The sequence below is a fragment of the Curcuma longa genome, chromosome 21 (assembly GCF_044706935.1).
Source record: "Curcuma longa cultivar G26 ecotype Majalengka, Jawa Barat chromosome 21, ITB_CL_G26_1.1, whole genome shotgun sequence".
Taxonomy (NCBI): Eukaryota; Viridiplantae; Streptophyta; class Magnoliopsida; order Zingiberales; family Zingiberaceae; genus Curcuma; species Curcuma longa.
The window spans coordinates 12,154,101-12,181,274 of record NC_133881.1 but is presented as its reverse complement, the minus strand read 5'-3'; the positions used below and the strand labels follow the sequence as shown (position 1 = coordinate 12,181,274).

The 27,174-nt window shown below is 35.3% G+C and overlaps 4 protein-coding genes across 7 annotated transcripts; 1 reads left to right on the top strand and 3 right to left on the bottom strand.

The window, feature by feature from the left end:
• Positions 1–430: 430 nt before the first annotated feature.
• Positions 431–7,402, bottom strand: LOC141814704 (ras-related protein RABA5a-like). Of its 4 annotated transcripts, none has more exons than XM_074702644.1 (4): positions 7,225–7,402; positions 6,995–7,051; positions 3,339–3,735; positions 431–1,115 (listed from the first exon to the last, which is right to left on the bottom strand). In XM_074702644.1, the coding sequence occupies exons 3-4, from the start codon at positions 3,676–3,678 to the stop codon at positions 787–789; spliced, it is 669 nt and encodes a 222-aa protein (XP_074558745.1). In that variant the 5' UTR covers positions 3,679–3,735; positions 6,995–7,051; positions 7,225–7,402; the 3' UTR covers positions 431–786. The 4 variants fall into 4 exon arrangements, with proteins under 4 accessions (XP_074558745.1, XP_074558744.1, XP_074558746.1 ...); XM_074702643.1 differs by lacking the exon at positions 6,995–7,051 and adding an exon at positions 5,908–5,957; XM_074702645.1 differs by lacking the exon at positions 6,995–7,051 and having other exon boundaries at positions 7,100–7,239.
• Positions 7,403–10,160: 2,758 nt separating this feature from the next.
• Positions 10,161–12,679, bottom strand: LOC141815444 (plastidic ATP/ADP-transporter-like). Its single transcript, XM_074703390.1, has 5 exons — positions 11,777–12,679; positions 11,405–11,671; positions 11,180–11,323; positions 10,747–11,094; positions 10,161–10,659 (listed from the first exon to the last, which is right to left on the bottom strand). The coding sequence occupies exons 1-5, from the start codon at positions 12,521–12,523 to the stop codon at positions 10,363–10,365; spliced, it is 1,803 nt and encodes a 600-aa protein (XP_074559491.1). The 5' UTR covers positions 12,524–12,679; the 3' UTR covers positions 10,161–10,362.
• Positions 12,680–14,407: 1,728 nt separating this feature from the next.
• LOC141814596 (protein FAR1-RELATED SEQUENCE 5-like) lies at positions 14,408–17,203 on the top strand. Its single transcript, XM_074702535.1, has 2 exons — positions 14,408–14,575; positions 15,021–17,203. Exon 2 carries the CDS (start codon positions 15,025–15,027, stop codon positions 17,062–17,064), a length of 2,040 nt encoding a protein of 679 aa, XP_074558636.1. The 5' UTR covers positions 14,408–14,575; positions 15,021–15,024; the 3' UTR covers positions 17,065–17,203.
• Positions 17,204–17,387: 184 nt separating this feature from the next.
• Positions 17,388–26,060, bottom strand: LOC141814597 (uncharacterized). Its single transcript, XM_074702536.1, has 7 exons — positions 25,717–26,060; positions 22,914–23,049; positions 19,444–19,525; positions 18,660–18,835; positions 18,193–18,330; positions 17,974–18,113; positions 17,388–17,872 (listed from the first exon to the last, which is right to left on the bottom strand). The coding sequence occupies exons 1-7, from the start codon at positions 25,832–25,834 to the stop codon at positions 17,631–17,633; spliced, it is 1,032 nt and encodes a 343-aa protein (XP_074558637.1). The 5' UTR covers positions 25,835–26,060; the 3' UTR covers positions 17,388–17,630.
• Positions 26,061–27,174: the final 1,114 nt, after the last annotated feature.

Sequence of the window (27,174 nt, the reverse complement as noted above, 5' to 3'; positions counted from 1 at the left end):
ATATTTTTAAGAATTCACTAATCCTAAGTAATTTTAATATGTCAAATGAATAAAATATAAACCTACAAATCTATCACCACTCCAATTCTAAAAATGCATTAAAGATTAATAAAAATAAAAAAAACAAAATTTTTCTTTAAATAATAACATAAATTTTAATACCAAACTTATTTATAATAAGAAAAATTATGATCAAGCAACCTAACAAATGTGAAATAAAATCAGAAAAATATGCAAATATTTTGATAATTAAAATAAAACGATTATTTTTATACATAATTTAAGCTTTTGTTATCCATACATGTCTAAATATATAATATCTGAACTCATTCCATTTCTAATTGAACTGCCGTAGCTTTAGATATCCTTCAAAATGGCATCAAATATTAATATGCATTAAAAAAAAAAAAGACAGATTGAAAGCTTTACATGAATATACTGATTATTTTAAGATTAAGTAAACTTTTTGGTACTCACTGAAGTCTTTAAAGTCATTCATATCTTACATCAAGAACTTTTGGAATGGTAGCTGAAAAGGCTAAAAGAATATCCCTACTAGACTTACAAATATTGCACTTCCATTTGGATTTTTTGATGTTATGGCGTTTGACCTTGTACTGAGATTTGTTTCAACTCAGATAGCAAAAGGGCAAATCACCATTCCAACATTGTACCAAATGAAAAGGACATTGGCACGTATACCCCTTTACATTGAAGGTAAATGAAATGAAGTGAATCTGAAGGAGGTCTAGAAAAGAAGATCAGAAGAAGCTTTTACAGTTCATTTCAAGAACAGCACTGAAATCCCCCGGCTCCGCCGCTCGTATCACTTGCACCTTCCTGTAAGACAACAGACTTCCCAGTACCTAATGATGAGACCTCACGCTTCTGTGCTTGCGATTGAAATACTTTCCTGCTTAAGATGTGGTAGATCTCTTTCACTACGGTCTCGAAGGCTGCTGTGACATTGGAGGAGTCGAGCGCAGAAGTCTCAATGAAGAAGAGACCTTCGGCTTCAGCTATGGCCTTGCCTTCCGCTGTGTCGACTTCCCTTGTATCCTTGAGATCAGTTTTGTTCCCCACCAAGATGACCACGACATTCATGTCAGAATGTGCTGTTGCAACACTAAAAAATTGTCAACTGAAACCATCCTTCAATATCACTAGATCGATTATATCAGTCAGAAATTTGATTATATATAGTCAATATGAAACTAGCTGGATATAAACCCTTAGTCGACATTCTCTGTGGCAAATCAAGATTGTAACAAAATAAGGATGATCAGTCACTACAACATAAGTAACAATTAGAGCATTGTAATGGAGACAATTATATTATGTCTCCATATCTAACTATCGTTGAATTAACACACTTTAAATTTCAGAGATTCACTTAAATCTAATATTCCTGACTAAAAACCTCATCACAAATTCTCAAGTCCTTGTCATCCACAACGACAATAACAACCTGTCCCTAGTCCCTTGCCCTGGTAGGGGTCAAGCCAGATGGTACTGGTGCCAGTTCTGGTGCAAGCCTACCCTAAGTCGCTCCTATCAGATAAGTGTTACATTGCAGCTTCATGCCGGCAGCCTACTAACTCTGGCAATCTCTCCTTTCCTCTGTTTGTCGTTGGATCAGCAAACTTCCTTCCTTGCTCTCTTGCCTTTTTGCCACAGCAGCACTTCACCTGATGCCCATTGTCACTGCTGCACCTTCCCATCACCACACATCATCACTGTCATCCATCTACAAACCCCTGCATCCCTCTGCTCTCTTCCTCACAAAAGCATAGAAGAAAATCCCTCCCTCTTCTCCATGAATCTTCTCGTGCAGCAACTACTCCATCCCTCCCCATTTCTTGCATGTGTGTGTGTCAGGCTAGAAACCCTTTTGTACTCTTTCCCAGTGTAAGCAGCAGAGAGAGCCCTCTCTTTCACGGGGCAGCATCAGCCCTCTTGGTTCCTTTTTTTCCATTTTTTGAGGTGCGTAGGCATTATGAATACGTTTACCTTTCTGTAACCTTGGATTACCTCGTGTATCTTCATTTGAAAGCATTGTATCAGACAACCTTAAATTAACCATTCTGTAAACCTCCTAAATGCAGATACCAGGAAAAGGTAAAAAAGAAAAGAAAAACAACAGTATATAGTTCTTTATATATTCATTTCTTCATTTCCATTCTAGTTATTGATTGAAATTGTAGACTGATGTGCTTTGGCATCTTAAGTTGTTCCATTTCTTTTGTCATTCTAGTTAGTTGTACAAAGTTTTTGGGTTTATTACCAACATAAACTTGGATGAATTCCAATTCCAGGACATGAGAAAGTGATCCTGAAGAGTTTGCATGAACTTTGGTTCTTTAACTTTTTTAGATGAACCTTCTATGGTATCTTAGCTACATAAATGTGTACATGTCGTGTTTTCCTTTTGTTTGCTAATTTCTTTTTCCATTTCTCAACATTCCTCATCCAGCAATTACATACCACTCAATTTTGATAGTACTGCATTGGACTTCTTCAGTGTAAATTTTGTTTTGTTTATTGTTCTTGTAGTGTAGCACTGAGTGCTTCCTTAGTTTGAAGGTTGGTGTTCTTCTCTTCTTGGCATCATAAATTGGTTTTTCTTTCCCTTGCTAACAAAAAATAGATCCTCCTTGCATTCTGATTCAGCTTTTATGAGGGTTTCAACATTATTTCAATATGGTAAAAGAGAAGATCTCAAAACCATTTGGACCATTTTATGTGATCCCTCCTAGTTTCTGTAAGAGTGATGCTTCTTTTCAACTCTTGCATTAGATGCTCTCTCTTCCAATTCATTAGCTCCCCAATAGCCTTCACAACAAAACTTTCTCACTACTACACTCCTAATGCATTTCACTTGATCAATCTTTCAAAGATCCATCAATTTCATTGGGAAATCCTTTTTTTACTTCAAAATCCCTGAGTGTTTACCTTCTCGTTTGTAGTAAACAGTTTTTTTTACTTCATAATTCCCCGAGTGTCTACCCTCTTGTTTGTAGTAAACAGATGGTTGCTATGGTAAGACCTTAGTATCGTTCATCTTCAGTATATAATTCACATTGTGAATTTGTTAGTTGTTAAATGCACTCTATTATCTCTATCTGGATTTCATGGTGCTTTAAAAATCTTTGTTCTTTTAACTTGACACATGCAGAGATCTCAACCAACTGACCCATTTATAATTGGCTCTAAAAAAATCTTTGACTTTCAGGATAAACAACTATGTGCCAAAATATCATTTTTGTGCAGTGTGCGTTACCAGTAAAACTCCTACAGAAACTTATTAAGAAGATAAAATAAAAAACATTGGTGCTTACTGTGTAGTTCATTCAGCCACCGACCAATATTCTCGAAAGTCCGACGCCTGCTGATATCATAAACAAGAAGGGCTCCTACTGCACCTCTGTAATATGCAGATGTAACAGCCTTGAAACGTTCCTGACCAGCAGTATCCCAAATCTGAGCTTTAATTTCCTTCCCATCAATCAGCATCTTCTGAGTTTGGAATTCAACCCCGATGGTGGATTTGGAATTTGAATAGAATTCATTCCTTGCAAATCTTGCCAGCAAATTTGACTTCCCAACAGCAGAATCACCAATCATAACAATTTTGAAAAGATAGTCCTCACTTTGATGTTCGTCCCTATTGTTGGCCATCTTTCTTCTTTCTCAGTGACAGCCCTCCTGAATATCACTAAAAAATCATGGCCACAACTGCAAATGCACATATACAGCTTAAGGCAACTAAATGGAGAACAATTAATTTATTTACAAAAATAAAGAAGAGAAAAATAAAAATACTCAAATCCAATAATAACTAGACATTCTAGCTTGCACAGTTTGTTAACTAAGAGCGAAGAAGAAGAGGTTATAGCTTCCGTGATAATATAGAATTGGAAAAAAAAACAAGACAGACATGTGGACTTTTTTTCTCCCACCCGGATAGAAACAAAATGACTAAAGTTTGTAAAAGCATAGCCTACTCTTATTGAAGATGTCATTGCTGCACCAAATTTTTAAGCGTGAATTAGAATTAGCCACCAAAAATAAAACCCAATATTACTTTGCTAAGATTTTATTTTCATCATGCCTACCTATTGAGTTTGCTTTGTTCAGAATTTACATTTTGCTTTCGGACTCACATTTGTTTGTGTCCTTACATGTCTCACAAATAACTCCTAAGCCATGCACTACTGAATATTTGATAACGCTTAGGGGTAAGTTAAATTTTCATATGGATTCAAATTGATCCATAAGTTTCGAAGTTCTTAGTAGAAGGGTATAGGTGATGTTGCTTTCTTCAAATTGAAAAGTTTCGAGCAGGATAATACTTCAGAATAATTAGTCGTCCCAACATCCGATTTTGAAGAAATGCAATGTAGCAAACCAATTTCAGAGAAAAGGGGGAAAATGGGAATATATCCCATCTTCAGCCATCTGTCTTCCAGTTGAAGTGCTGATCCCAACACTGGAAGTCCCCCCCCCCCCCCCCCCCCCCCCCCCCCCCGCGTCCCTTTTTACCTCCAATAATCATTAATAGTTGAAACGGATTAGTTGTAAATAGGGAGCTTTGAAAATCAAGACAACCACCTTAAACTAAAGAGCCAGTAAATCAAGCCATTTTATATGCAGACAACATGCACTTAGGTCATCGCAAAATGAATATAGGGACAAATTAGATGCATACTTTGTCATTATTGAGAAATTAAATCATATTAATTCTATTGAAGAAAATAAAACATAGTGATATGTAATTAAGACAAAATAATAAAAAATATCTACATACACTGGATAATAAATACAAGCAAGACCAAAATTTCTATCACACATCAACAAGAAATGCATGTTCTTATGCAGCAACTTCAATAGCTAAAGTGGAAAAATTAGGAATCCATGGGAAGCAAAACAATCACCGAGTTTCATAAACTCATGACATATAGATTTGCATCTGTAATACATTAATTGCTATTCCAAGGTATATAAGCCTTTTTAGTTAAATTAGCTGAGAAGCTCTCTAATCTTTTAGAATTAACATTGAGCTTGGTTACAGTAAGAGTTCGACAAACCAAAGATATTTTCCTGCCTGTCTATCTGCAGAACTTTGATCCATTAATTTCTCTTTCAAGGTACATAAACCTTTTTAGTTAAATTAGCTGATAGTTCTCTATTAAATCTCACATTAAACTTGGTCATCTTGTTGGTTGCAACAGCATAAATAACTATTCCTTTAGCATTGTGTCATTTTCAGCCAATAATCTTCTTCCTTCTCATTCAGGAATTATCTATACCTCTCATCTAAACTAGATCAAACATCTTCATGCCTTCCCTATTCCTGTAGATACTAAGTTGGACGGAATTAATAAACTAGACAAGTGAGTGTAAGCCAATCTCAGCAAACATCTGGGCAATACTGGAAATTTACCATCTACTCAGAAAATATGGTCCTTTGAACTGGAGCCAGTGGCCTCTTTCAACCAAAAATGTACCATTTACCACATTCCAGATATCTGAAGACCCAAGATTTTCCATAGCATGAAGAAAAGACCTTTCAATATTCTTCCCATTGTATGTAGTCCTACATTGTGCTTCAGATTATCTATTCCATATAATCAACCCTACTAACCTGATTCAGCTCTGACTTTCATGTACAACTTTTTCGTTGTACCACTTTCCATCACATAAAAAACAGCAACAAACATTATGCTACAATTTCTTATAACTGATATTTTCTCCAGACTCCTTGAATGAAGAGAAGACTACAGTCATGAATGAAGGTTGACATTTCTAGAAGCATAAGAGCACTAGCTGCAGACTTGCAGCTAGCATTGGTCCAACTTAAATGGTTCTCTCTCAAGGAATACAAAATGTTTTTAAAATCCAACTTACTGTCTTATGTTACGAATAACCCGTCATAAGCGTCAAACTGCAACAGGTTTCTGAGCAAAAGAAATAATCAGCTAGTAAATCAATTTATGAATTACTGTGTAATATGCCAAAGAACATATTTATGGCAGAAAAGAACAAAAAAAATTTACATGCCATATCCAGACAAATTCATGCAAAATGATTATGCAATGCAAATATCAGATTCAGGCATGTAGCACAATCACCCACTACAGATAATTTGATAAGTCGCCCATGACATGCAAGATCACCAATAGACTTGTCTACAGTGTACAAAGAGAAGTTAATAATGAAGAAAGAGAAGTTAATTACTTTCCCTATTCAGCATGTAGGGCAGATGTATGGACCCATTCATCCACGTTTTCTACCCTCGCCAAAACATGTATTGATAGCACCATAATTCAAATTACAATAGCACATGATACTACAGTTACCAAAAACCCACTAATTGGTATATGCAAATTTAAGTGGGCCACAACTTTGTCTTCTTTTACAAATCAAGGATGGATATGAAAAAAGAAGGCATATTGAAAGTCTAGCATCAGGAAAAGCATGTCGCAGGACACTAAAATAATTATGGAAGTAGCAATTGGAATTTATTTTTCTGTCAGTTTCTTTATTAACCTCATGTTGGTCTTCGCATCACTATTTAAGCGATAGTACACTTCAAAATTACAATTCTATGCACCCTAAGAACATTTACACAGAAGATAATAGGATAAAGTAACCCAGGCTACTGAAATAACCAATGGCAGCTAAGACATGAATTTTTTTTTTTTTTTTGGTGGTGGTGGGGTGGGTAGTAATTAGTATACTCCACGGAAAATCGTTCCAAAGCAAATCTATGACAATCAACTTGTGCATGACAAGACGAGAAGATTAGTTCACAAGTATCCAACATGCAAGGAAAGATTTCAGTACAAGACGATGATGAAAAAATGCAAACTTTATCATACATATTAATTTGAATAAATATTAAAAAAAAAGGAAGAAGGAAAATGAACCGAATCGTAAAAAAAATCAAGCAAAAAAGGAAAAATTCTTCAAAAGAAAATGCAGTACAGGTTACCATATCAGGGGGAAAAAGGCAAAAATTGGAGGAAGAAAAGAAACCCCACTGGTCAACCTCATAGAGAAACGGAAAGAAATTAGAAGAACAGGCACGAAAACCTACACTTTATACAAAATTCACAGGAACCAGATCGCGACTGGAAGTAAAATACTCAGAATTTCTCAAAGTAAACGCGGGATTCGTCGAAGTCCGACAGATCCGATATGGGACACTAAAATCGATCGTACCACGAGCGGCCAGCAAGAATTGGCGCATCTTCATCAGGTCCGAGATCCGGCCTTCGTTCTCTCTCCTTGGGGAACCTTCGGCTATCTCTAGTAGAAGAAGGAGGAGACGCCAAGGGCTTTCCTACCCTTTCCGGGAAGGGAAAAGAGCAAGGACCGAAGAGGAGGGTTTAAAATGGAAAGTGGAATGGGGCTTTCGTTCGGGAGCGGTAACCTGATTAGAAGCGAAGTCGGTGAGGGGAATCACGGCGTTGGCGTTAAGAAAAAAATACAACAAACGGTTGATTATTCGGTTAACTGAATTAATCGAAATGGAAGTAAATTAAAAATTTTTAAATCGATCACATTTTTAAATAAAAATTAAATAAATCGAATTGATAAAATAGTAATTAATTTATTAATACTATAAAAAATTTATTGTTTAATTGGGATTTATAGATTTATCTATTTAGAAATTTATCGATTAATTTTTTATTTTTAATTAATTCATTTTAATCGAATAAAAAATTTTAAAATTAAAATTAAATTAAATTAAAAATTAAAATTTTAAAATAATTTAATTAAAATTTTTTTAATTTAATTCATTCGATCGATATATTTAATTTTTACTCATCCTAACATCCAAGCTAATTTTAGAGTTGGAACTCCGCCTTATATTTTTGAAGAAAATATATAAAAAAAGTTGTGCTTTATTATTATTTTTTTTAAAAAGAATGCCCTATTAAATATCAAAACAGTACGCTATCCCATTCTATATTAATATCCTTTTATTTTTAAATTATCAAGGACTTTTATTTTTATTTATATTTTTTTATCAAAATGATATCTCATTTCACTATTCAATCGTATAAAATTATATAAATATTTTCCAATACTATTTTATACTTTTATTTCTCATATAAATTTTAATTTTAATTTCTGAATCGAATACATGGTAGCAGTAACAATTTAATAACTACTACACATGTTAATCAACTATCAAACCGTAACTATTATAATGTGTTCGATATACTTAACATTTAAAAATATTTATATTGCAACAGCAGAGATTTCATAGCTACTATAGCCAATGGTGAAGTCAGCCTGGGTGATTTATCTAGATTGATTCTAGACTATAAGTTACGCCGACGTAATATCCTGGACTATATTAGAGTCGGCTCAAGGCATAGACCATTAAGGCATATGCCTAGGATCCCAATTTTATTGGGGTCATTATTATTAAAAAAAATTATTTTAATAAAATATTTTTTATATCAATCGAACAACGCATTCATTTCGCGAGACTGTGGTACTTCGATTTTTACATGACCACATCACATCTGTATGGCTACGCATGAGAATTTAATACCGCTTCGTATGTTTGATACACTGCTCACGCTTGTATGCATAAGAACTGAGAAGTTGCTGCATGCATGAGAATTAATGCATGACTGAATTGATATTTGATGTATCATTCTAAAAACAACACTAATTAATTTCATATTAATTATAATCATTATATTATCATAAAAATATAAAATTATATTTATAAGTCAATACAAATAATTTTCTTTTCTTTCGTCTCATTTTATATCTTCATTCTCTTAAGAACTAACAGATAAATACTTTGTGCTCAAAATAGATTAAATAATTTAATAATTTTATCAATTTAAAAAAAATTATTAATAAAATTTGAATATAAAACTTTAATTATTATATTAAAGCTTTAAAAAAAATTTAGCCTAGGACCTCGTAGAATCTTGAGACGGCCCTTATATTCTTCAATTTTTTTTAAAAAAAAAATTTTTTTCCACTCGTAAATCTAAGTTTTTTTCTTTTATGAAGTTGTTGGTCTTTGATCTATAGCCCAGGTAGCTCATAAAGTAGCTACGCCCTTGACTATATATATTGCATACTTAATTTGTTTAAGAATATTTACATTATAACAATTAAAATTTCATACCTGTTATATTATAAAGTAGATTCAATCATATCTACCTATTATTTATATTGTAACAGTTATAAAGTTATAATTGTTACAATACAGATTCAACTTATTTGCCTAATATTTATGTTATAGCAATTTTGATTTCGTAGCTGTTATAACGTATTCGATCGATTTAAAAAATAAATAAAAAATATAAATCAGAGATAATAATATAGAACAATTATAGAGAATATTTAAATAAATGTACAGGATTGAACAGCCAAATGGGATTTCTTTTTTTTTTTTACGAAGAATCAAAATAAGAGATTCCTAAGGCTTCCCTTTTGACTTTGTCCAAACAAAACTGTAAAACAAAATTATTCTTGCTTAATAAAATTATTATATATAATAATATTATTATATTAGAAAATCTTTTCCAACTTCATAAAATTTTAGCCAACACATGCATTTAAGTTTTTTAAATGCTTGTATCAGCCACGGTCACGATTTTGCAATAGGACCATCAGACTATATATAATTTTACACAACGGTTGAAAATAAAATAAAATTTTTATTTTTAAATAAAAGATTAAATTAGAATGAGAGAAAGAGAACTTTAACCAACAATAAAATTATTATCGTATAACATGAAACATCCCTCCTATAATATATAGGATAAGACTGCATTTAATAGGATATTTATTATTATTATTATTATTTAATTAAAATAAAAAAAATCATTAAGTAATTAACAGGAAAATTGAAATTTTATTTCATACAAATTTAAATTTCTAAACAAACATTGATCAAAAGTAATAAATAATTATTAGTAAATTTTGGTACCCTTTATCCAACCCAAAACTTATTTGATTTAAGGTAATAAATTATCGTGACCAGCTGCAGCTTTTCGATTTACCTTTTCACAAATAGTTGTGGAACTGATCGTATAGGATCGTTGAGATAAGTAGATTTCACCTTTTGCTGAAGATAGATCAAATTAAAATTTTATATTATACAACTTAAATCAATTAAATTTAACATATAAATCGAAACAAAATTGAACTACAATTATTTAAATTCACATCCAAATATTATAATTTTGTAATTTAAAAATTAAACTTCAACACAAATTGTTCAAATATCACCAAGACCTTTTTGCCTCTGGTTTGCTGACCATGGCGATTCTTCTTCTCCCCTTCCACAGACTCATGCAGAGAAGTAGAACCATTCTCCTTCTACTCAGAAACCACCCCGTCCTTGATCGTCGCATCGATGACCACCGAAGGCTCTTTAGCCTTCCGCGACTTCTCCTTCTCCTTCTCGAGCTCTTTCTTGGCCAAAGGCGAGAATTGAGAGTCCAAGGATCTGGCAGCACCTAGCCATGCCAGAACAATCACTAGAAGTATTCCTCCCAAGTAAGGAGTTGAGTTTGCCAGAGACCCAAATGTCAAGATCATGAACTGCTGGATCAAGGCACCTCCAGATTTTCCCAAGGGGTTGCAGACCACATCAATGGCAGCCTTTCCTTTGACCTGTAATAAAAAAAGGATTTGTGTTCTTGGAGATGTTCATGAATACTAATTATGAAAGATGCAGATGAATGGAGAAATCATAGTAACCTTCATCTCTTCATCCATAGGAATGTAAGCCATTTCTTTGCAAGGATCAAACAAGCTGTATTTCGCACTCTTGCTGAATATGTTCTGTAATGCACCAACATAAACAGCTGCGAGCAAAGGAGTGATACCAAGATTTCCTAATACTGGAGCCAATGGCTCACCAAACAGAATCAGAGAGAAGAACCCGACTCCTGTGAGCAGTAAAACTGTGGGAGTGATCATGGCTGCCACTCCCCATCCAAATTTCCGGAGAATCCATCTTCCGACCAACATCATTGTGAATGTTGCAATCCCAGTGGCAGTTGAAAAATCGCCCATGAAAGATGAGTATTCGTTTGGACTAGGAAACTGTCAGATGGATGTGTAGAAACAGTTTTAAGATCAATACTCAACTATAATCATGATGAAACAGAAGTAGAGAGCAAAGTGTTACCTGTGCCTTGAGCTTTGATTTCCATGTGACTTCTACAAGGTTGATGCTTATGCCATAGGCCACCACCAAGGTTGCAAGGTCTCTTACATATCGAGAGGACAGAAGAACTTTCAGGCTCTCATTCATGCCTAGCTTTGGCTTCTCCTGCAATGAATTCATCCTCAGTAACTAGTGACACAGAAGAGAAGAATTTCAATGAAGCACAGTGTCTCTGGTGACATGAACCTTCTTCTTGCGTTCTGTTCTTGGAATAGATGGATCATTGACGACAAACTTATTCACACCCCAATAGATTCCACAGATTACAAGGCCAAGGAGAACGACAATGCTCATCATTCCTTTGAGGGAAATCGCCCAGCCATCGACGCCCGGTCCCAAATTCTTGCGCATGTTGGAGAAGAACTTGACTGTGCGTCCGGAGAAGATGAGGGCGATATTAGCTCCGAGTCCAAATAATGGGTAGAACTCTTTGGCTTCGTCAACAGTAGTAATCTGGAAATTTCAAGGCCTTAAATTAGGAAGACACTGGTTGAGATCGAAAAGGCTGAAATTGGTTATAAAGCAGATTAATGAAGTCCATCATGGAAAAGTTGTCACCTGGTTGGCGAAACCCCAGAAGAGGACCGAGATGACCACACTTCCCCATAGCTCTGCCATGACATAGAACAAGCAGAAGCTCCAGATTCTCAGAATTGCAACCGGGCCAAGGAAGCTCGGACCGAGAGCCGCCAAGAGCCTGTCGGCGAGCGCAGTGGGATGGATGGCGTCACGCATGGGATACAATAGGAACGCGAAGGCCCCGAAGAAGGCGATGAAAGGCATAATCACGGTGTAGAAAAGAGCCTCCTTTGACAGCACGTTCGACAGCTTGGTGTACAGCAGCATGAACCCCACGGCCATGGGCAAGTTCACCCAGGTCTTCAAGAAGGGTATGATCTCGGCGCTGCTCCCTTTGGCCGTCACCACCAGTACATCCTTGGTGTCCCTCAGAATGGTATAATTGAATAGAATACAGAAGAACATGAACCCAAGCGGGACTATTTTCTTGAGCGTGGATAACTCGACTCCCAGGAACTTGGGGCTGGCCTTTTCCTCGACGACTCCGGCTCCGTCGGACGGAATCGCGGCGCTTGCCCTAAAAACCGGAACTTTCCTCCGTTTCCCAGCGACTACTGGGTAAAGGAGCAACCTTTCAGTATGCTCTGCAGCGATCGAGGCGGGGCTATCCTGGGAGGTGAAGCCATGGTGGGCGCGGAGGGCGGGGGAGGGGAAGCGGCTGCGGAGGGAAGGGAGAGGATGGAAAGCGAGGGAAAAAAGGGGTTTCGCGGAGATGACTCTCTCCATGACTCCAAGCGGCGATCGATGGATCGGAGTTCTCTGCTAGATCAGGGGAGGAAGATATGGAGAGGGAGAGAGTCGACGTCAATGGAGCGACGAGCATGGGAGCAATGGAGGAACTGCTACGGCGATGCCGATGGCAAAGCTGCAATTTGATTGGCTGAAAACTTTGTTTTTGAATTTCGACCTGAATTCCTTCACAATACGAATATATTGATTTCTTTCCATGGTCAGGTACACCCAGCGTGGTTTGACTACGTTAGGTGGGACGAGTGAGCTGGTGCCACGTCAATTGTCCTTCCCGTCAAATATAATATTTCCATTTGAGATGACACGTGGACGACAATGAGTGACCTGACATATATTTTATTTAATAGTCCAATTTTTTTTTTTTTTGTTGGACTTCACCCTTCTTCCTTAACACGAGGCTTCATACAATCAATCTGATGATCATATATAAGAAAGTAAATTGAAAAATTATAGTTGACCATTACGTAGAAGCATTATCTCGGTAAAATTTTACTTTTTTTCACCTTAACAAGTCTGTTCCATAATAACCAACTCAATTATATCTTGAAAATTTAGAATTTTTTAAGTTTATCATTCTGACCGATGAATAGGATATCAAAAATGAATCCGATTAACTAATATGATCTGAATCAATACGAAAAATATCAAATTAAGATTGAGAGTTTTCAATCGGATTAATTTGAATTTAAAAGTTAAGTTTTTTCAAAGTTAAATTAAATTTTATTTTAAAAATTAAGATATTTTATTTTAAAATATTAAGATAAAAATAAAAAATTATTAAAGAAAATAATAAAAAATCTTTTTAAATTAGACCAATCGAGTTATTCAAGTTAGTTGAATTATCCAAATTTAGATTTGAATTGAGGATTTTTAAATTGAATTTAGATTCGAATTAAATTTAAATTGAAATATAATATTTTTGGTTTGATTCCATTCCAATCCATCCACCTTTATCCCGATAAGGAGGAGCATTTATCTCCCGGAACATAGCTGAGTTGATTACGACGCAGTAGACTTATAGAAGAGAGCAAGGGTTCGAATCGGCAATACCCTTCTACGTCGTGACTAACTGCAGTTTCTTGATTTACCTCTTTATAGATGATCGTAGGATCGACCGTATGGAGTCGCTAAGATGACGAATTTTATCTTTTTTTTTTTTTTTGTAGAAGATAAGGAGGAGCATTTAAAGAATGTTAGATGAGAGATATTACGAAAGTTAGGTACTTAAAATAAAAAAACTTGAAAACTACCTGTTTCGGTTCAGTAAACAAACTGCTCTTATTTTCTTTTATTTTTTATATCTTTTAATTTTTCTCTCTATTTCCTCTATTTTTGTTTATAATTTATAAGTTTTTATTATTTTTACAGTTGGGATCCTTATCGCAACAGATTTATTTGTGAATTTTTTTAAAATAGAAGATTAAATTTAGATCATCGTAATCACCCATTCAATCTACGGTCTGGATTTAATCTTAACTTTAAAATCGAACGTTAACATCACAAATTTGTGACGAAAATTTAGTGTGACAAGCAGCTTTATTATTATTTTTAAGCATGCGAGTTAGGTTAAGTGGCTCGTTGATAGTTAGGTTAAGTGGCTCGTTGGAAAATCACATGTACCTAATAATTAAATACTCATAATATAAGTTACATTTAGATATATTAATTATACTAGACAATCTAGTTCACATTGAGATAAGATTAAGATGAGTATTAAGTGGATTTAAAATTATATATAAATATTTAAATGAATATAAATTCGAATAGAATTGTAAATACAAAAGTATAAATTCAAATGTTTTTTTTAATGTAAATATATTTTTTATTCATCTCATAGTTGTGGTCATCGCGTCGGAACTCTCCTCTGCGGAACCCTAGACCAAGCGATAAGGTACTGATTTCTTGAATTCGCTCCCCCCGCTTCCGGGTGAACCAGGACGGTTCTTCGCCGCCGCAACTACCGCTGCGGCCGTCACCGCCTCCATCGCGTTGGACTCTCCTCTGCAGAACCCTAGACCAAGTGATAAGGTACCGATTTCTTGAATTCGCTCTCTTCAGGTTTTTCCTATTTCTCCTCCCCTTTTTCTCCATATTCAGAACCCTAGCCCTCTGAAATTTCTTGTCACGTAAAGAATCCGATCGACTGATATAGTGGAGGGCCTTTTTCTTCTCGGAAGATGCATTTTTTTTCATTGTTTTTGTGAACACATTCAAACATATGGAAATTCCTATCATTTCCTGAGCTCAGAACCCTAGCATCCTAATTCTTTATTCTTTTTCCATATTCCTGGTCAAAATAATTCATGGAGGCATTTTCTTTTGATCTAAGTGGACGTCAATTCCAGTGAAGTTCTAGTTTTGCTTTTGTAATGAAATTTCTTCACTAGGGGTTTCCATCAATTATCCAATGAAAACATTATCACAATCTTTCGAATGCTTTTATGATTAGATCTTGTTCTTGAATTATACTCAGGACCATGGAGTATTCATCCAGTGTAGATGATGAAATAGTTGAGGACAGTACTATTTTTGAGGATGACGTCAAGGCGCCGGATGTTGAACAGCAAACAGAAGAAGTCACCTCATCACTTCAGATTGTTTCTCATGGTGGCAGCGCTCTAGCATCAATCAGGAATGCCATTGAAAATGAACTACTTGATGTTGAAGATTGTGATGAGGTTAACCAGGTACCATCTCTAGGTATGGAATTTGAATCCGACGGAGCTGCACGGGCATTTTACAATGCCTATGCATTGCGTCTTGGCTTTGGCATTCGAGTTGCACGCTCTCGCTGTGAGAGACGGAAGGGGGTTGAGGTGTTGGTCATGAAGAGGTTTGTATGCCTGAAAGAGGGTCATCACAAGAAGAAGGTTGCTGAGAACAGCACCAAAAAGAAGCGTAAGCGTCTTTCCATTAGGGATGGTTGCCCAGCAATGATGGAGGTTGTTCGAAGGGGACCTGAGAAGTGGATTATCAGTAAGTTGGTGTTGGAGCACACCCATATAGTGGTTAGTCCCGAGAGGGTTCGTGAGATCCAGCTTAGTCGCCTCTCTGGAAAGGATAGGGAACACCAGGACTACTTGAAAGAGATGCGGCGGAGAGTCTTTGGTGAAGGAGATGCACAAATCCTTATTGATTATTTCAGGAGGATGCAGGCAGAGAATGCAGGGTTCTTTTATGCAATGCAAGTTGATAACAGAAACTGCCTGACAAATGCGTTATGGGCTGATGCAAAAGCTAGAATGTCTTACGGTTATTTTGGCGATGCTGTTACTTTCGACACATCATATAGGCAGAATAAGAACATGATGCCTTTTGCTGTATTCACGGGTTTGAATCATCATGGGCAGACGATCGTATTTGCTTGTGCTTTGGTTATGGACAAGACAGAATCCTCATTTACTTGGATATTAGAAACATGGCTGACAGCAATGTGCGGCCGACGACCTCTAACAATTACTACTGATCAAGGCAAGGCTATTGAAGCAGCAGTTGCAAAGGTGTTTCCTGAGACATGTCATCGTTTGTGCAGATGGAGAATCCTATCTAGATGCCAAAAGAAGTTATCGGATGTCTCCTGTAGGTACCCTGCCCTACATGATGAACTAAAGATGTGCATCAATGAGTCTGACAATGTGGAAACCTTTGAAGTTTATTGGAGGACAATTCTCGAGAAATATAACATCGGTGAGAACCCGTGGTTGCAGTCACTATACAGTATTCGCCATAGATGGGTTCCGGCCTATCTAAAAGGTTCCTTCTTTGCAGAGTTGTCTACAACCCATAGAGTAGAAACACTGAAGAGGTTTTACCGAAACAACTTTGTCACAGAGTGCTCTTTGCAGATGTTTATTGCAAAACTAGACGAAGAAATGGATAGCCGATATGAAAAGGAAGCCCAAGAAGATTATGCTACGTTGAACATCCAACGCATTCTTAAAACTCAGTCGCCAATGGAGAAACAGGCTGCCAATATTTACACACGGATGGCATTTGACAAGTTCCAAGAAGAACTAGTTGAAGCTTTCAACTATTATCCTGTCAAAATTCAAGATGGTCCGATAAGCAAATTTTCTGTCGCGAGGGATGGCGATGCTCGTGATCGGCATTTTGTGGTCTTCAAGGAATCTGAGAAAAAAGCATATTGTAATTGCTTCAAGTATGAAGGTTCAGGAATACCTTGCAGGCATTTGCTGGGACTCTTCTTGGTGTGTGGCACCATTCTTATTCCTGAATATTGCATATTGAAAAGGTGGACTAGAAAAGCGAAGAGCGGCTTGATGCTACAAGAAAGTGTTCATGAAGGTCAATATTCTCAAGAATCTCCCATCTTGTGGTACAATGATCTATTGCATGATGCCATGAAGTGCGTGGAGAGGGGAGCGGCCTCAGCGGAGGCATACAGGATAGCGAAGAGTGTGCTACAAACTGTCTTTGCTGAAATTTTAGGTTTTGAGGAAAGTGAGAGTAAGGGGATGCTCCCTCATGTGGAAAAGGCCCCAAAACGTATCAGTTAGTTAAGAGGACGTAAACACCACTGTTTTGAAGCTCTATTATTTCATTTTCAAGGCAGATAAATAAACCTCAACTAAAGAAGGATGATGATTTTTCATCATGATTAATTTTGAATGCCCTATTCTGTTAATTTGCTCTGTTTCTGCGTCCTTGTTGACAACCTAATTGAACTAGGGTGGAAAAAGTAACATGAAATCTATTACACTTAACGCAAATTGTTTGTAGCGGTTATGAACTATTTTTTGATTCACAATTGCTTGTATCATACTCAGCTTGTAATGGCGGCCTCTGCTTGTGGGTTGTTTCCTCCTCATGGCTACATGTCTGGAACTGGAACATCGTCATTGGATTTCTTGACAAATAAGACTAACATTTGCACTAGGGATAGCAGGAATAGAGGTTATTGAAATCGAGTTGAGAAATCTGAAACAGAAGGGGGAAGGAGGATTTCTGTTTTAAAAGATCTATAACAGGTGAGGAGGCATCATAGAAATCACCGTGTAGCAGCAAGCCCTTGCACACATTGAACCAATGGAATGCAGCTCGAGAACTGTAGTCGGCGCAAAACCTATTCCTTCAGTTCATCCTTGGTGATGTGAAAACCATCGATCTTACGAGCAACATCGTCCGCAGCACCAACCTTGTGTTTCCCAGGAGACGTGTTTGCGCTGTAAGCATCATGATCATCGGCCACAGCCGGACCCATCTGCCAAATTCTGATGGTGCCATCCTCGGACCCGGAGGCATATGATTCACCACCAGGAGCGAAGCGCACACAGTGAACTGGACCATGGTGACCCTTGTTACAAACTGCAGTTGCAAAGAAAAACCATTAAGAATCATTTAATCTAACAGATCTACATTCCAGAGAATACAGCATTGGGTTAACATGGAGTGTTAAATAAACTCACCAATTTCTTCGCCCGTGTGGAAATCAAAGACACGAATCCACATATCTTCTCCTCCAACAACAAATTTGTTTCCATATTTCGGCTCAAGTGAAGCAGATTCCACAGTGCATGGCATGTCATAGCTTTTTACAAGCCCAAAACTGAAGAACAAGTATTGATATTTTAATTTCAAGGTCTATTCTTAAAGCAGAAAAGAGAAAAAAAAGGAGGTATGCGTACTGATTTGCATCCCAGAATTTGACAGTTGAGCCATCGGCAGTCGTGATATAACGACCATCTTGACTAACTTCAGAACTAGTAACAGGCGACTTGGTTTCAAGTGTCTGCACAATTTTTCCACTTCTGGTGTCCCATAATCTGTGAGATATGTATTTATTGACTATGAAAATTAGGATCCAGAAGGAGGTTAACTGATATCTATACAGTGAATTAGAACATACAATATCATTTATATTGGCTACAGCAGATTATTTCTTATAATCTAAGAACCGGCAATACAAAAAAAGGTTGATTCAGCAATATTGAGGTGTTCGCAAGCAAATTGATTAACAAGTTCAAGGAGAATAAATTCACCACCAGCTACAAACAAAATTGGGAAGGGATTTAACAATCTAGCAATTCGAAGATATGCAGATAAGAATAGTCAAATGAACAAGGCCGACATCAAAGGAATTTGCAGAACCAACCTTACACCTCCCATATCAGTGCAAGAACTAAGTATAGTCTGGTCGCTATGAAGCCAAGCAACTGTCCTTACTGAACCAGGTGATTTATCAATTTCTCTAGGAGGTGCATCTGGACGATTCAAATCAAATGTCCGTAGTATCTTTTCAATTCCTCCGGTCAACAGCAGGTGTGTATCCTGCAGTAGAAACGGACAGCATAAATAATGTGAGAAGAACATGATGCAGCATCATGGTAGCCAACAAATGTTGTACCAAAGAATCCGTCTCCAAAAAGAGCAATTAGATAATAAATTGAATATTTCATAAGCACTAATTGCACTTAGTTCACATATAGATGGTATACATGACTCGTGTAAAACAGATTACTTATTCAAGTTATGTAATCTCACTCATTATCTGCTATGATATATATGCACTCAAGCATGATATGTCTGCTGGAATGCAAGGTGTTACACGGGTATGCAGTAAATGAAGAGCCCTAGTATCAAAGCAATATAGTGCATCATTTGAAACCAACGCCAAATAAAATCAAGATATTGTCAAATATGCTAAACATATCATTTTTCTCAGTAGGTGCACCTTAGCAGATATGAAAGAAAGGAGCATGATATAACACCAAACACAGGAACCAGATGTTGCTAGTAAAGAAAAGAAACCACAATAAACACATTGCAGAAAATATGTAGGAGAATTCATGAGCAGTAACAGAATGGGGGCAACACTTTTAAGAGTGAAACAAAAAATAACGATATGATTAAAAAATATGAAAACCATCCTCGTGTACCTCAGAGAACGCACATGCTCGGACAATGTGTTTATGTTCAAATGAATACAATTCATTCCCAGTTAAAGCATCCCATACTTTCCTGAAAGAAATGAGGCAAAGATCATTAAAATGAAACATAGCGAGATCACGCAATCTTTTCCCATGAAAGAGAAAAGAGTACTAGAGCAACATACTGGTCTAAATTCCAAGAGCAAGAAAAAAATATTTACATAGTGGTCCCAATAAAAACTTCCACTACCATGGTCTAAAATAACAAGCCACACTTGTCCAACAGATGGATGATAGACCAGCTATCCAATTTAGCTAATAAGTCTTTAAACTAATCTAAATATATCAACAACTAAAAAATATCTAAATCATAGATACTGATTCAATACCAATGTGAACAATACAAAAGGTGATAACAATGCCATTATTTGGTTAGATACGAATACTGAATCCTAATTTAACAGGTGAAGCCACTAGAAAAAGGCACTTGATTCCATGAATTCTTCATCAGATTAAACAACAACTTACATATACATATATCAAATCATACAAAAAAAAGTGTATATTTTTAATGGGAAATTAATCCAACTTATAATTTTATTGCAACCGAGCAACCACTGAAATTTGGCAATCCAGCTTGTCTTGAGAAAAATCATAGTACAACTCTTTCAATTAAAGTTGAAGTCAACATCAGTTTCTCCAATAGGCATTTTAAAAAAATAATCTATATCAAATCTACACTTATTGCTGCAAATGCTTCAAAAGGAAACAACATGTAAACTGACTCGATGATGCCTTTGCACAAAATGAGGAAGACAATGATTGAAATTTGAATGACAGCACTGAATTGAATAAGATAGTATGCAGGAAGTCCCACCTTTTCCATTCATATTGAGAGAAAAAAAGGTCACAACTAAAAATGATAATGCCAAAGCCAAAATTATCTTAAATCACCTATAAGTTTGCCAACTAGTAGCATCATCAGTTGCAACATTTTTAATCCCAACCTTGGCTCGTCGCAACTCTTGATTACTCACAAACAAGAGCTGCTCAGACAAAAAGGGTTAAGCTACAACATATGACAGTGGGGAGAGTAAAGCTAGGCCAACCATTCAGAGGAGATCAACAAGAATGATGAAGATGAATAGACACCATGCCCACAAAAGTATAGTTTGAAGATGAATAGACACCCTGCCCTACAAAAGTTTAGTTTGTTGTTGGGTCCATTTGATTCAAGTCATTTTAGTGAGAGGAAAAGAAGCTTATTTTTAACCAGTTCAACGACTCTTGGATGAGTTTATTGTTGTTGGGCAAAAGGACAGGCTGAAATGAGACTCTTTTTTTAAACTAAGTTTCTTTTTAGCCCAAACATAAAAATCAGCAATATATAAGTTCATTAATTAACCGTACATATTGTTCCATTCCTACTACCTATTTTTCCAAAATTGGCATCCCTCTTTTCTTACCTTTAGATTATTTAGGAGGTGAGTACTGAGGGTGTCAAATCAAAACATTAAGTGTTGCCTTGAGGCATACTCCACTATTGGATTTTGTAGAGGACTATCGCATGACTCTTCGTACACCTCTTCATTTGTTTGCTTCTGAATGTCTGCATCTTGGTTCTTGTTACTTGATGCCTTAAAAGGCTTTACTATGCACTTAATGACTTAATAAAATGATGTGCTTGCTTAACTATGTGAGCAATGAGTAACATAGGTGATGCCAATAAAATTATTGCAACAGTAAGTGGGTTCCTATCCATGGGAAAGGAAACCCTTGGGTCATGATTAAGGTTGATTATTGCAAAGTGATTATTACTCACATGAATAGCTATAGTTGAACCACCAATAATTTTTAATCCAATCCTTACACCAATATGTTCACTAAAAATGATGGTTCGAAACAAAAAAAAGGGCCAAGCTCGATTACATGACAAGGAAATACTACTGCTAGGTCACATTTGAGAATATTAAAGAGAAAGATGAAGATGAATAACCCACTTTCATAAGTTTAAACTTGACACAATAGAAACCTTGTGGTGATGACAATGGCGGTCATGAAGATGATACAGTCAGTGGAGGTTCAACTAGATTATCTACCAAAACAAAAATTATTTACTGAGGCATTAATAATAGAAAAAGACTGTCCAAGCTACTCAAGAAAATTTGATATTAGTTGAGAGGGTGAGGAAGCTCAATGTTGACAAATGATACACAATGGCAGTACAGAGAATCAAAGTAGAAGGTCCACTTGGGTGCCAGTGTATAAGGGAAAGCTTCGATGAGATTTAGTCAATTAAAGTTGATTTTAACTGCCACATTTTTAGCTCAATAAAAATCTACCCAATCTACAAAGGGTGATCACATAAAAAACAGTTCTTCTTAGCATGGATGCTCCTTCTTCCTAGTGGCAATCCTAGCATGAATATGTCAACGTTCCATCAATGCCTTGATATCAAAATGTATTGTTAGAGGTATTAGGTTAATAGCACTATGGATCTAATACCTCTAACAATGTATTTTGATGGTTTTCCCAGGATGAGCTACCAAATCCTTCTAATGATCTTAAATGCAAGGACTACTCTTATCATTCAGTTGGATTCATTCAACTTTGACTCAATTGATCATGAACCTGTAGTTTAATTTTTGAGGTAAATCATACATCACAGATTCAGTTCAAAACTAGTTAGAAATACGACCAATTGGTTCAGACAATAACAAGTGCCCATATTTTATTCCAAACCTGCATTATTAAAAGTGACACTGAGATTCTAGACCTTGCCACTGGCTGATATCATCATGATTCAACTGTTGTTGGCCAATTTATGTGGTCTTACATGGAGATCAACAAGCACACAAGATCTCTTGATGGCATGTCTACGGAAATAAATATAATGGAATGCCCATTTCATATGTACCATGTAGCAAAAGGAAAAAAAAAGGAAGGTGCAAGTTATGTTGTGCATGCACTTATTCTGCCAGAAAAGGGACATGTAAATGGGCAAGGAATTTTCGATGTTCACCTTTTTGATTCCATGCCTATATTCTCTCTTTAAGTTCTACCTAAAAACATTATAAATGCATATCTTGCTATGCAAATATCCTAAAAATAAAGATTCAAAGTTCAGTATGCAAAACATCCTACCCTATGCATTCAGATGTCCCATACTATTGTCCCAAATATAAATATAAAAACATATAAATTAAGATCAGGCAAAAAGACAACTACAAATTTTAAGCAACGTCAAGGCAAACACCAAAGGGAGTAATTAGGACCAAACTGTACGCACACAGCTAAATCATTTGCTTTTCTCAAAATAGATAAGCCAACACAAATAAAAGACATAATGCAAAAGTTCAACGAATAAAATATTAAATGCCCAACAATTTACAGTATTGAAGTTCAACATTATTCAAACTTTAGCTTTCATAAATTTTGGTCATGAATTGAAAAAATAGATTCTAGATAAACTGGCATACGCAGAAAAATCAGCTGATCCAGTAGCTGCACGCAAAGCATTGGTATCGAGGCCGCAACTCCAAACTGCACCTTTGTGTCCTTCAAATGTTCCAATCCAATCTCCAGTCTCACCATTTCTAAGCATTGGATTTGCATCTAAGATGTTAAACAATCATTAACAATCTGAAATATCTTTTTGAGGATTTAATAGACATTAACATAGCATGCAATCTCTCCACAAATTACAAAATATTTTTACTCAAAACATGGAAAAAAGGATACCAAACACAATCATATTCATAGGCTGAAATCAAAGTGAAACAGATTAGAGAATCTTATCAATATTTTATTCTGTAGGCACTACCCATGAAACTTAACACAGAAGTGCTAGTAAAAAGGAGAAACAGGATTAGCATATTGGCATGTTCCATGAATTTACAGGCACAAGGCTCATCAGGTGCAAAGCAAGTTTTTCAATTGAAATTCTGAGATTAGATACAACAACAACAACAATAATAATCAAACTTTATCCCACTAGCTGAGGTCACCTATATGAATCCTTCTACGCCATTGAGCTCTATCCCCTACCATATCATCATTTATATTTAAATAAATCTTATCTTGTTTTATTGTTGCTAACCAAGCCTCCTTTGATCTTTCTCTTTCTCGTTTAATGTACATATTTATCATAGTTTCACATAGCTTAACTGGAGTATTTATTGGTCGTCTACATATATGACCGTACCATTTTAAACGTCTCTCGATGTTATCCCTCAATTGGTGCAATCTCAACTTTCTCTCTAATATTTTCATTTATTATCTTGTTCATCCTGGTATGTTTGTACATCTACCTTAACATCCTCATCTCTCTAATTCTCATTTTTTGCTCATATGCTCAAGTCATAACCTAACATTCAACTTCAAATAACATAACAAGTCTCACCGTCATTTTGTAAAACTTTTCTTTTAGTCTTAGAAGTACTATATGATCACAAAGAATACATGACACTCTCCTCTATTTCAACCATTCTGCTTGTATTATATGTAAGACATTTATCTCAATCTTTCCATCATTTTACAAAAAATAATCGTAAATACTTAAAGCACAATTCGCCATCTTTTATCATAACAATTGTCTTATTACATCTAATATTACCAAATTTAAATTTCATATATATTTTGTCTTTACTCTACTAGACTTAAAACCTTTCACTTCTAGCATTGTCCACCATGATTCGAATTTAATATTTACTCCTTCACATGTTTCATCTACCAAAACAATATCATTTGCAAACAACAAAAATCACGATACCATATATTGAATGTGTCTTCGTCCATGATTAATGTATAAAGATAAGGACTTAGAGTCGATCCCTGATGTAACCTTATTCTTATGGGAAATGTTTCGATTAATTCACCGAAGTCTTCACTCTTGTCATTACATCCTCATAGATATCCTTAATTAGTTTAATATACGTTATGCTAATACCTCTCTTTTGTAGAATTCTCCATATAATTTTCCTTGGAATTTTATTATAATAGGTCAACGAATATCATGTGTAAGTATTGCTTCTGTTCCCGATACTTTTCAATTAATTCCGTAAAAAGATGTATAGCTTCTATTATCAACCTTCTAAGCATAAATCCAAATTGATTTTCGATCACCATGATCTCCTTCCTTAGTCTTTTTTCTATACTTGTTCCTAAAGTTTCATGATATGACTCACCGTGGCATAGATTAGAAAGTGTGGGAGAATTATTTTTTCCCTAGAACAGCAATATAAAGATACCATTATATTAATTTCATGTTGTCAAAGGAAAAAAACCAATGGAGCAACAATGAGCCTCCATCATCTGAGTAATTGAGGATGTTGTACATCTCGGTGAAAACTTTAACTCCAAATTTCAAAGAATTATCCACTGATTTAAATAGTTAAGTGGTTAAAACAACATGCGACATCGGTATTATCATGCAAAAAGACATCTTCACCTTATAACATTTCTCATATACACAAAAAAAAAGATATGAATAATGGTTGACAGAGATTTGAATCGCATTCAGTATTTCACCAAAAAGGTATTTTCCACCTTTTCCTTCTCGGTTTTCTATTATTATTTCTCTATTTCCTTAGCATTGCTGGTATTCAGTGTTCATCACTGCACTCTGCTTCCTTCTCCTTGTCCACATATATAATTAAGTATGCACCTTGTCCATATTGAAGAATATTAAGGTAATAACTATTTAAAGTCATCTGATAACTTCAGTAGTGGTGTGTCAATGAGTCTAAAAGCATTCAAGCGTTCATTGTGGCTCCTCTCTTTCCTATAAGAGGTAATGATGAAGATAAATTGCTGCAAAAACTTGACACACTACTCAAAGTTGAATTAAAAGAGGTGGAAAGCCACGAATATATGGAGCAGCAAACAGTTTATGCAAGATGCCTTGTGAAAAGAAATAAAATATGTTTAAGGAAAAATAATAATAATAATTACGTTGACATACACTAGTGAACTGTGGCAAACAATAATCTTTCTAATGACAGATCCACATTGCAGATTGATAACACAAGTTGAGGACTAATCATTTCTTGTTCAATTTAATCAGTTAAAAATCAACCACTGATCATCTTTACAATACTGATAAATCTGAACATCAAGGACAACCTGTCGATCCATCAAGAGGAATGGTCCCAGATTTGGTTAATTTTGTCTTTCTGTTCACTTAACCTTTTAGTTTCTTCATTATTTGCAATGATTATCTACAAACTATTTCTAACAAACTATCGATCCCAATCAAGTACATCAGAAACGGGAAAAGCTCACCCTTGCTTGCACTGATCAGGAAGAATCCATCCGGGGTAACAGGACTGTAGAACAAATCCACGACGGGTCGCGAATGCCCATGGCACACAAGGGGGACTGCCACCTTCTTCTTGTCCATGGATTCAAGAAGGCTACGCGACAGTCCAGACTCAAAGATCACTGGAACCCTAATCCAATAATTGCTAACGATAACAAATCCACCTCGAAGATCAGAAAGATGGAGATCGACAAGATTCCTCAATAGAGATCGCCAAGAACAACGTATTATCTACAACACTGTAAGATTCGTCTCTGGGGAACAAAAAAAAAAAAAAAAGAGGCGCAAAAAAAATATGATAAGAACGAAGAACGGCCCGGGGGTGGGCGAAGCAAGAGCGTGTTTTTATAGGCGATAGGGGAGAACGGAATGGAACATTGGCCGTCCGATTTAGATTTAACGGTTCCAAAGACGCCTACATTCCTCGGGCTAGTCAAATGTCACTTATTCCTCGAAGGTTACCAAAATTTCCACTTCCTCTTATAATTTATTTGGGCGAATTATCAAAGTTCCTCCTCACGAATTCAAATGCCCTTCAATGTTTATTCGGCAAATTATCGAAATTGTTAAAAGAATATCATATTTTTATTTTTAAAAATATCTTTATTTTTTATAATATATAATAAATTATTACGGTTATAATATAAATATTTTATTTTTTATCATTATATTATAGTAATTACAAATCATAATTTCTACAATATATAGATAATTTATTTTAATTAATATTGATTATATTATATTATAATAATTATGGAATCATAAGTATTATACCGTTATCTAGGATCAATATTGTATTTTAACAATTACAATTTATAATTACTATAACATACATAATATATTTTTAATTAATACAGATCAGTATTATATTATATTAGTTATATAATTATAATTATTATAATTATATAATTATAGTTGTTATGATCTCATAATTATTATAATAGTATAAAAATAAAAAAAATTTTAAATATAAAAAAAGACCGAAGTGGGATGGGATACTATTTGGATAATAAATTAAAAAAATACACTTTTATTCCTATAAAAGAAAATGCCTTTTAATTGTCTAGTGTCTACCTTTGTTTCCTTATTATCAAAACACCTTCTCTATTATTATTATTATTAATTATATACAGTCATTTGGATCGATTAATTTTGAAAGTGATTGAACTGATCTTATAAAAAATTTTCATTTCTAAATAAATCAAAAAATATTAAAATTCGAATCTTAGATATATGAGAAACTGACACTTCATGCTGTATGCAGACTCGAAGAGAAAATAAAAAAGAGTAAGCATTTGAGTAATAAAATAAAAAAAATTGAAGGACACTTTAATCAATTAAACCATAAGAGGCACTTTTAAAAGTTGATAAAGTATATGGAAGATTTTTATTATCGACAAAAAAAGCGTCTAAGCAAATAT